This window comes from Lethenteron reissneri, chromosome 44 (genome assembly GCF_015708825.2).
Source record: "Lethenteron reissneri isolate LAM-NWPU_2019-01 chromosome 44, ASM1570882v1, whole genome shotgun sequence".
NCBI lineage: Eukaryota > Metazoa > Chordata > Hyperoartia > Petromyzontiformes > Petromyzontidae > Lethenteron > Lethenteron reissneri.
Window position 1 is genome coordinate 11,354,691 of NC_083822.1, and position 11,580 is coordinate 11,366,270.

Consider the following 11,580-nt stretch of genomic DNA (forward strand, 5'->3'; position numbering starts at 1 on the left):
CTGAAAACAAATAAAAAAAAGTATTACTCAAGTGTCACAAGACCAACAACTTTCATTTACAAAGCGCCTTTCAAGATCGTGTCCTCACACGGTCCTTAACAATCTAAATGTAGAGTTACTATATATATAAAACAAACATTCACATCAGCTAAATAAAACAGTGCTATTTGCTATCAAGTCAAATGTTATTAAAAACCTTTTTGTTTAAACGAATTTAACTTCAGGCGTGAGTTTAAAATGACCACCGAATCAAATATTAGCGAGGCATGTAAGAAGTCGCAACAGTCAACAAAATAATAAGGAAAGTTTTCCATCACCCTCAGTACCTCGGGGCAATGGCTTCAGTGTTCACAATGCACGCTCCACCACCCCTCCGGTGAAGCTAACCATCCAAGCAGCAGCGACCAAATAGCACAAGCTCCAATTCTACCACGCTAAATAAACAAATTAATTATTCCCATTATCCCAGGTAACTATTGCAAATGAAACTACCCTGCTTGTCAAAGTTCTCACCTGGTTAAAGAATACAAACTTGAATCCAGGGGGGGCCTTAAAAGTCATGGCATCTTGCGAATGTCGTAAATGAGCAATATTGATATTATATTCTTGATTCTTTCGGTAAAGTCACGTAGAAGGGAAACAATAAAATAATAAAATTCTCACGACGTTTCGATTGCAACACCTGATAATAATTGCTTGAATTTTATTGTTTTATATTTTTATTATTTTATTGTTTCCCTTCCACGTGACTTTACCGAAAGAACCAAGAATATGAATCCCTGCAGTCACGAAAGCTTTAAATCAAAACATTGATATTCTCTTACGTATTTACCAAGACCCGAATGACTTTATCGTGCTCTACGCATGCGGGCGTGCTTCTGCAATGAGCGCTCTACATCATCTCTGGTTGAGGCACCTGGTGCGGATCCCATGTCACGAGGGAGTACGTGTAGAGTGGCAGGAAGAGGCGATTGAGCAGGTGATCGGTGAGGACGTCGTTCAGGAAGCCACAGTCGATGATGAGTATGTCATTGAGATAGTGAAGGTGGTCCAGGTGCTCCGCTACCAGGTCGCTGAGACGTCCACGGTTCTTGTGCCTGAATTCGACACGAATTGCACAAAGTGTGAGGTCGCACTCATTGCACACAAAGCGTTCACCACAAAGTAACCAAACACCCCGCTGATCTCGTCATGGAGCATAAACTATCAAGCGAGCTCCGGTTAGCCTCACAGCGGCTTTTGGCACGCCATCGAACAAGGATAGTCACCGCATCGCACACTTTAAGATGCACATCTGCAGCCATCTGGAATGCTCGTCTTTCCGATATTAGGAAGCCACTGGAGCTATGCACTCTTAAATATATATTGAAAACTAATTTCTTAAGAACTGCTTCTTGTGTTAAGTTGGTTGTCCTTCCCCCACACCTCTGATTATCACGGTTGGCTACGTCCGGTGCGAAATATGCTCAACATACATACGTACAAACTCATCAACGTGGATGTCCTGCCCAACGTGGATTTCCATCTCCCGTTCACAGCCCTGAGGCAGTTGTGGGAATTCTGCGTTCCTATGTCAGAGAGCGAGCGTACCCATAGGACAACCTCTGTTGACTTCTCCATAGTGTAGTACTCGTTTTATCGACCCAGGAGTGACGATGGGCTCAGTGAACCCCCGAACCAGGATTTCATCTTACAAGCTTCCACTGAGCCACCTGGCCTATCAAACAAAGTGTTTTCTGGCTAACATGGGCATTGAGGTGGTTTCCATCTCTGGTTTACAACCCTGAGCCAGTAGTGGACACATCTCACTGTAAAATATTTGTTTTAAAGAGTTTACAGCCATCAACACCTCAGAGTAAGAATGCTCGAGTAAAAATCTAAAAATATATCAAATGTGTACGTGTGACATGCCATTAAGGCAAAAAAACAAGTACGGGTTTCTGTAGTTGGGCTGCTTTTTGAGCATTTCTTCTCTCAAGCTTTCGCCACGCAATACTGTGGGGAACTTCAGGAGTTGAACTGAGGCTTCAGTTCCAGCGTTTCCCCTCTCAAGCTTTTGCCATGCACTTCTGTGTGCATCTTCAGGAGTTGAACTCAAGATCAACTCCTGAAGATGCCTGCATTGTATGTATGCATGTATGTTGAACTTCTTTCGCACCATACGTAGCCAACCGTGCTCAACGGAGGTGCGGGGGAAGGACAACAAAATTAACATAAAAAGCAGTTCTAAAGAAATTAGTTTTCAATCTCCATGATTTAAAAGTGCATGGCTCCAGTGGCTTCCTAATATCGGAAGGAAGAGTATTCCAGACGGCCGCAGAAACAGATCTGAAAGTGCACGATCCGGTAACCGCCTTTGTTCGATGGCCAGCTAAAGGAATTAGTGCGGGGCGAAAGCTGGCAAGGGTAATGCTCAAGAAGAAACCCAAACCGGAGAACCGCACTTGGATTACAAACGGTTGTTGCGCTGACCTAACGCGTGTTAAGAGAGAAAACAGATTGCCGAAAGATTAAAGTAATTGCGTCAACGTTTGTTGCACACTGCGCTGGTACCTTACTCTTTATCAGAGGTGACACATCTGTCCATCTCGATGACGTGGCTCCCGATAAACCACACGAGATTGGAGAAATACGGCGCTGCAGTTTTGTCTCGAATATAGTGGAGCATTCCATCATTTTCCACTGCACACATTCCAGAAGAAGCACAACTCTAGATCAGCACAGCGCATCGTCCTTTACTCTGAACGGCCATTCACATAAACGTTGCCCGTACAATAGCACGGTTGGTTATTAGCAACGTTGGCTACATACGGTGCACAATAATTTTAACATACATATAGTTGCTTGTTTTACTAATGTTTTAATCATGTAACCTTGCCAGAGAACAATGAATACCAAAGAGACATCACTGTAATAATGTAGAATACGTGCCATTACCTTGATAAATTAAATGTATGTTTACTGTAAAGGTTTTACCGTTTTAGGTTTAATTAGGTATGTAACAATGAACCCCTTAGAAATGTACGTGCAATGATTTGGCATTGATATATTGTTTAAGGAAATTTTTTTTGCCATTGTGGTGGCCGCAGCGACCTCCAGAGGCTGCGTAGACCATCATCATTAGCCATGGTCAATCCACTGCTGGATAAAGGCCTCCCCAAGCCACCGCTATATCCCGTACCCACACACGAGCAGATTTCATTGTTCCTTTTAGACGAAATCAGGCAGTGTGTAGGCAGGTGTCAGATGAATTGTCCAGCCTACGTGTTAAACTGGGTGAATTGTCGCGTGCACCTATTCAATACGAGAACCAATCATAAATAATAGTTTCTAACATGTGTGACTCGATGCATGCATCGTGAGCGTTAGGACTGATATTTAGTTGCATCGTTGCACGTATAGTTTCAGTCAGTGATAGTCTACAGGCGTTGTGTGAAAAGAGGAAAGGTTAAAATGACTTACATGCAACTTCGGCAACGGGGTTGACAAACCAAGATGACAAAAAGAGAGGTTAGAATGAAGGGGTTATTAACTTGGACATTCAATATTTGCAATAACAGTGAGAGAAAAAAACATGCACATTGTCGTCACGAAATGTTCGTTTAAAAAAAAATAAACGTAGTATAAAGTACTCACCTTTGTACACATTTAGGGTGAGGGTTCTCACCGCTATTCTCACCATGCTTTCTGGGTGGTTAAAAAATTTGATTGCTTCTGTGTAGAGCGCAAAGTCATTGGTATGCTGGGGCAAGAAACACAACGAGGTCATGAACAGAGAGCACGGCTCGTCGCATCAATCAGCCAATTTATCTGGGTGCATGCAAAGGTGTGTTTCCAATTGATAAATCTACGCCCACTTTTCCATGGCCACTGTGAGGGGGGAAGGCAATGGATTTGGTGCTCGAGGCGTAACCACTCACCAGAACCGTGGCCCTCCCCTGGGTTGAGTCCTAAACTAAACTTTTTATTTTACCAGGTAAGGGCCCAATGAGCGGTGTAGCTATTATTCAGAAGCGACGTGGCTATCACAAGTGATAGTTCAACGAAGTGGCTTATCACGTGGAAATTTATAGCAGCCAAATACTCTAAATGCACGTTAATTCTAAATGTGAAGAGGAAAAACAGGAGAAAAATCTACGCGACCACGAGGAGAGACATGCAAACTCCAAATATACAGGGGTTAGGGTCGGGATCGAACCCACGACCTCCTGCATACCAGGTGAGGTAGTTATCATCTCGCCACCCGGCCACCCCCTGAGACAACTCCAATGAGCCAACTAGCGGTGACCGAATTATGCGAGATCCAACACCGAGGAAGACCAGTCGCAACCGCGCACTATCATAAACATTCACTGTGATCAGATATGTTTAACTACGTGTAGCGAGACTGGATATTAGTCTGCTACAAGGTCTGTATGAATTTATTTGACAGATATATGATTGTTCCCTCAATCTATTACAACTTTGATATCGTGTTACAATTGAGGGTGCTGTTCGTTGGACGTTTTGGGCCTTTGCTCAGAGGGCGCGTTCAAAACAATTAGCACGCTGTGTGCGCGTGTACATCCATATTCTGCCAAGGCAACAGAGAGCACAATAATCGTATCTGCCAAGGTAGAATATATATCGAGATATATATGCCTTCCTGCTGTTAGTGAGTGAGCACACCTTTGTTGTTAACTGTTTGTGTCAAGCCTGTACGCATCTTTCTAACGCTGTGTTTTATCAAAATGTAATGTTGGATTTGACACAGAAAGTGAGACAGGGATTCCAGATGAGTGTCGTGTTATTTTGCCCAAAATAGAATGTGTGACATGACAGTTTAGGAGACCATTGCTTCCCTCTGGATGTAATATTTGTTTAGGCACAGAATTGTAATAGCATCGCTGTAAATGATGAGGCGCGCTGCACTATTAATTAAAAAAATGTTTCTTCCCACGATATATTTCCTCTTAAAAGTCCTGAGAAATGGGCTTACCTCATTGTAGAAAAAGTGTACGGTGTGGCTGTTAAGCTTCAACGACAACGTTTTCAAAAACGAAATATAATACGCCATTATTTCCTCATCCGAAAAATCAAACTTGTGAACAATGATCGAGTTCACGTGGTTGTTCGACAACAAATAATCTGAACAAAAAGACAAAGCAACCTTCTTAAAAAAACATTGAACGTTATACAGTACATTTTACACTTGAATATCTCTGGAATTTTACTTATTTATGTCAACAAAGTACTCTGGCTAATAAGGGCCGTAGCCTCACACATTAAAACCCACGTACAGATTTATATTTCTGTTAAATAGCAGTGGCAATGGCGCAGTTGGCGACGTTGCTTTTTTGTCTGTTTGTGAAAGTGGATCTCCCGCTAAATTTAGCATTAAGGCAGCGTTCATCTCCTGTTTACAGCCCTCAGCTGGTGGTGGAAATTCCGCATTCCTATTGCGAGGCTGAGTCTATCCATAGGACAGACAGTGTTGACTTCCCCACAAAGTGGTAGATACTTTATCGACCTCACAGGGAATATGGGCTGAGAATGCCTGTTTGTATTTCATAAAAAAAATTGGGTTCGATCGCATAAGTATAAATGTTTCGTTAACCCACCTCCACCCGACACAGCGAATTAGTAATGTTTGTCACGTAAACAAAAACGTGCTAATTAGTTGCTACTTCAGCACACCGGTTTGTTGGAGAGTAATCCCACAACCTGTGCAATTTGAGTACGACGTTTAGCTGGTAATTACAACCAGCTGCAGTACATTTTTTCAGAACTAGCTTCATCAGGCAAAATCACCTGATGAGGCTGCTTATAATCACCAGCAAAACTTCGTACTCAAATTGTACATGTTGTGGGTTTACTCTCCAACACACTGCTGTGCTCAAGTAGTAACTAATTGCCACGTTTTGTTTACGTGACGAACCTTACAAATTGGCTGTGTCGAGTGGTGGTGATTTAACGACAGATTTATATTTACACGACCTAACTAAAAAAAAAACTTTATTATTAATTATTATATTGGTCGCGAAATCCTACGTGTTAAACTGTTTGTATGTCACTGCATATGCATTCCTCGAGGTATTAAATGTGAAAAGTGGCTTCCGGGGTATACAATGACTTTATATAAACGAGAGTGATAAAATAGTCCACAGTTACTGCGGTTTGGCAATATCAAACAGTGAACGATCGATCATGAACACGAGAGGAATACTCACACAGGGATGTCTCGTGGCTGATGTTCTCAAAAAGAATGTTAAGCGTTTGCAAAAGCTGCACGCAAACATACCTTCCAGATTTTTGTCTTAAAATGTTCAAGAAAAAAGCGAACATATTTTTTTCCAAGAAAAAACTGAAAACGGAGACGACATGTGATCAGTAAACAGAAAAACCGCCAACGATACGAGTTACTTTTGTGAGCTCGCACGCCTACAGCAATCCATTTGTCAAGCTCAAGGCTTCACTTGAGATGCACATCAATTATGCCACGTGTCAAGTTTATTTTGTTTAACCAGGTGAAGGCTCGAGTAGACCAGGAAGGGTATGCTCATTCACAGAGTGACATGGGTGACAATATTTTTTTAAAGAAAAACAATGTAAGTCTATAATGTATTCAAACACATAAATCACAATTTGACTGTATTGGCGGTACATCGGTGGGCGACATAATAAAAATATAGAATTTTCTGCAATAATTCTTTATTTTCCTGCGACTTGGAACCCGGTTCACGTTATGTCAAAGCAATCGGAAGACGACTGTTTACATGAGGGGCTGAACACGAAGCTTCAGTCTGTTTCCATATAGCAGCACCCGGCCTGTTGACGATTGGCTGCTCCGTGTTCCATAGGCAAGATTTGACTCCCCGTGCCCTAGACTTGTCGAACGGTTCGTCGATTCAACGAACCCAAATCAATGGTCAATAATGACCTTTTTTTAAAGTAAGTCTCAGTACACTGAATACACCTTTGAATTGCGTCAAACTTGGCGACAGGGTCTAGATTGATAAACAGATTTGCTTATTCAAATTTTTATTGTATACTGTTTTATGAGGACCGGTGTGTTATGCTGCACTGGTGTACTGCCAATACGTCATTTAACGATTCAGACACAAACACCTCTTATTTGCACATAATCTGACGATCGATGCACGTAAAATGCACCACTGTATGTACTATGAAGATGGGCCCATGACCTGAAACGTCACCGATCATAGATTTTTTCCTTTCTAGGCAGTGTTATTGACGGATGTGTTTCATTTGCCAATGCGATATCTCCAAATAATTTGTTGAGTTGAAAAAATGGGCAAATTGCGCGAGATCCTCCATACCTACCTGCCCATCGGTATAAATGGGTACACCACAGTCAAGCAGCAATTCTAGTAAAAGCCTTTTCATGAGCAATAGTGTGAACAATTGTGCGTTGTGCTTTTACCTGGGCCTGTGCTTAGCAACTATTAAAAAACAAGCTGTAAATATGAAATCGTTGAAATGTACTGCAAGCTAAATTGCTCTTATCTATTGTTTTGGGTATGAGGAGTTCAAATCAAGGTTAATTAAAGGGCTGTAAACTCCTAGAGACATGTTATTGGCTTATCTGCCAAATTGGCAATTCTAGAAGTAGGTGTCTATTCCATTGCGGATAAGAAGCGTTTCACTGCACTGTGCAAACCCGCCGTTAACATTACGACGCTGCTGTTAACATAACGACCCAGCATCACGTTTGCATGCACTTAACAACAACTCACAACTTAAATGCCACACACAAAGTAGGCAGCGGTGTCATTAGCAGTCGGTGATTCACTCACTCAAAGACTGTGCTGTCATTTTGATCACCCCAGATGAGGATCTCGGAGATGGAACGGATCGTCTCCACTAGCAAGTTGCGGTTGCCCTCGGTCACGGTTGTGTTCTTTGCAAGAACATTATGGAGATATCTGAGAATCACAGTTAACAATGCATCGTTTTATACGGGAATGTACACAGGATAATACATTTTAAAATCTGGCCATAAAACAATTTACACAAGTCACGGACATAGTTCATAGTTTTCAATATTATGGAACGTGCCAAATTATTTAGCGAATGCTTTTACACGTCACTTTTACATTGCTAGAGCACCAGATACGCAAACAAAATTAAAGTTTGAAAATATTTTAAAAATTTTAATAACATGCCTAATAAGAAATTGGGTTGGAAACATTTACAAACATATCTAGTCAGGTGGCCCAGTGGTTGAGTAGCTCATAAATGGACATTTTGCAGATTCAAATTCTGGTTTGGAGCTGACAGCCCATCATCCCTATGGATAGATTCGTCCCATCAAAGGAATTAATCATTTGTGCACCACTGGCTCAGGGCTGTAAACAGAAGAGGAGCACCGTCTCAATGCTCATTTTAAAATTAAATAATTTAGACTTTATTTAATATTTAGAAAAAAGGGGCTTCAATTTGCAGAATGAATTATTGGGAGCAACAGCAAAGTGACGGCACACTGGTTTATGGAGATGAGACCTGTGGATTGAATGCGATATTCAATTATCACCCGATGAATAAATAATGTATCCCCATCTGTCAATCATTTGCTGGTTAAAGGCCACACAGTCTGCCGTGTCAATCTCCAGGATTGTACGGCCTTACTTCACCAGTGCAGATTGGTGATAGTAGCTTCCCAAGACAGTCTCAGATGTATCACTTGCCACTGATGTTATCTTTGGCCGGGAATTGAACTCTTGGTCGCCGGGTTCATAGCGAAAACGCAGGTTGCTGCTACCCATGGCACCAAAGTTGAATGTAGTGAGTTGTCTTTTTAAACACAAAAACTGTCCTGTAATTAATTCTCTCACAACATTCCGATGTACTGTGTTACGTGAGGTTGTACCATGGAGGTGTAGTTTCAGTTTCATTTATTTGGTTGAGCCCTGTGAGCCATTCGACTCTTGAATCGGGTGTAACCGCAACAAACAAAAAACAAAAACATGAACAAGAAAACATCTTAAGGTGACTATGCACAAACAGAAAAATCCAGGAAAAAACTGAAAAGTCTTCCAGAAAAAAAGCACCGTACACTAACGCTGTGCTGTGTTACACGAGGTTGTACCATGGAGGTGTACTGTGTTACATGAGGTTGTACCATGGAGGTGTACTGTGTTACATGAGATTGTACCATGGAGGTGTACTGTGTTACATGAGGTTGTACCATGGAGGTGTACTGTGTGACGTGAGGTTGTACCATGGTGGTGTACTGTGTGACGTGAGGTTGTACCATGGAGGTGTACTGTGTCAGTGAGGTTGTACCATGGTGGTGTACTGTGTTACATGAGGTTGTACCATGGAGGTGTACTGTGTGACGTGAGGTTGTACCATGGAGGTGTACTGTGTCAGTGAGGTTGTACCATGGAGGTGTACTGTGTGACGTGAGGTTGTACCATGGAGGTGTACTGTGTCAGTGAGGTTGTACCATGGTGGTGTACTGTGTGACGTGAGGTTGTACCATGGAGGTGTACTGTGTTAGTGAGGTTGTACCATGGAGGTGTACTGTGTGACGTGAGGTTGTACCATGGAGCTGTACTGTGTCAGTGAGGTTGTACCATGGAGGTGTACTGTGTGACGTGAGGTTGTACCATGGAGCTGTACTGTGTCAGTGAGGTTGTACCATGGTGGTGTACTGTGTGACGTGAGGTTGTACCATGGAGGTGTACTGTGTTAGTGAGGTTGTACCATGGAGGTGTACTGTGTGACGTGAGGTTGTACCATGGAGCTGTACTGTGTCAGTGAGGTTGTACCATGGAGGTGTACTGTGTCAGTGAGGTTGTACCATGGAGGTGTACTGTGTCAGTGAGGTTGTACCATGGTGGTGTACTGTGTCAGTGAGGTTGTACCATGGTGGTGTACTGTGTCAGTGAGGTTGTACCATGGAGGTGTACTGTGTCAGTGAGGTTGTACCATGGAGGTGTACTGTGTCAGTGAGGTTGTACCATGGTGGTGTACTGTGTCAGTGAGGTTGTACCATGGTGGTGTACTGTGTGACGCGAGGTTGTACCATGGAGATGTACTGTGGTATGTGATGTTGTGCTGTCAGGTTGGTGTGTGTGTGGTGTACTTTGTGTACTGTGTGACGTGAGGTTGTACTATGGAAGTGTACTGTGGTATGTGATGTTGTGCTGTCAAGTTGGTGTGTGTGTGTGGTGTACTTTGTGTACTGCGGTATGTGATGTTGTGCTGTCAGGTTGGTGTGTGTGTGTGTGGTGTACTGTGTGTACTGTGGTATGTGATGTTGTGCTGTCAGGTTGGTGTGTGTGTGTGTGGTGTACTGTGTCTGTGTACTGTGTCAGGGTGTGCTTTTGACTGAGGCCCGGGCAGGGCATACTCAGGGGTAGGTGGGGAGCCGGGGGTAGTGGGGGGGGGGGAGCTCGGCGTGGTGGGGACCCGGCTAGACACCAACACGAGCAGGGGGAGGAGAGGCCTAGACAGGGGAGCAGCAACAGAAGGGAGAGAGAGACCCGGGGTAGAGGAAGAGAAAGGTCCGGGTTGTGTGGAGGCCCCGGCTCCGTAGGGGACAGCGCAGGGGAATATCGGGGACCTGGACCTGGGGAGCAGCAAGGGAAGGGAGAGAGAGACACCCGGGGTAGAGGAGGGTCCGTGTTGCGTGGAGGCCCCGGCAGGGGAATGTGGAGTGGGGAGGGCCTCACTTGAGCTGCTCCAGGGAGTGGAAGGCCCTCGGAGCTCGCGAGGCCGCGCCGCCGATCCAGCTCCTGGATTTGCTGAACATGGCGAGGTGGTGGAGGTGGTGGACGAGGTGGTGGAGGTGGTGGACGAGGTGGAGGAGGTGGACGAGGTGAAGGTGGACGAGGTGGAGGTGGAGGAGGAGGGGAGCCGCTCTCCGCTACTGCTCCCCGGCGACTCCGCCGAGGCCGCGGCGATCGGCCGCGTTGACCGCCATCGTCACCCGCGAGCTCCAAACCCCCTCGGCGTCTCTCGGCGGCTCCCGCGTGTCTCTGCGCGCCCGCCAGGGGGCGGCAGAAGCCGCCCGCCCGCCCGCCTTGCCGCAGCTGCACGGGGGGCGGGGTGGGGGGTGGGGTAGGGGGGGTGGAGGGGGGGGGTGTGGAGGGGGTGGGGAGGTGGGGGTAGGGGGTGTGGAGGGGGTGGGGGGGTGTGGATGGGGTAGGGGGTGTGGAGAGGGTATGGGGGGTGGAGGGGGTGGGGGGGTAGGGAGGTTGGAGGGGGTGGGGGTGGGTGGGGGGGGGTGGGGGTGGAGGGGGTGGGTAGGGTGGGGGGTGGGGTGTGGAGGGGGTGGGGGGTAGGGTGGGGGTAGGGGGGGGGGTGTGGAGGGGGTGGAGGGGGTAGGAGGGTGTGGAGGGGGTGTGTAGGGTGGGGGTAGGGGGGGGGGGGGTGTGGAGGGGGTGGGGGGGTAGGGTGGGGGTAGGGGGTGGGGTGTGGAGGGGGTGGAGGGGGTAGGGGTGTGGAGGGGGTGTGTAGGGTGGGGGTAGGGGGTGGGGGTGTGGAGGGGTGGGGGGGGTAGGGTGGGGGTAGGGGGTGGGGGTGTGGAGGGGGTGGAGGGGGTAGGAGGGTGTGGAGGGGGGTGTAGGGTGG

General features: G+C 45.8%; 1 protein-coding gene across 1 annotated transcript in view; it reads right to left on the reverse strand.

Moving 5' to 3' along the window:
• Positions 1-11,026, reverse strand: part of CLEC16A (C-type lectin domain containing 16A) — a 39,074-nt gene extending 28,048 nt beyond the window's left edge. The window contains 7 exon segments of the mRNA XM_061569948.1: positions 917-1,097; positions 2,559-2,682; positions 3,637-3,742; positions 4,979-5,127; positions 6,210-6,343; positions 7,797-7,925; positions 10,680-11,026. Of these exon segments, the coding sequence (XP_061425932.1) occupies positions 917-1,097; positions 2,559-2,682; positions 3,637-3,742; positions 4,979-5,127; positions 6,210-6,343; positions 7,797-7,925; positions 10,680-10,759 (903 nt within the window). The 5' untranslated portion in view covers positions 10,760-11,026.
• Between the last annotated feature and the right edge of the window lie 554 nt (positions 11,027-11,580).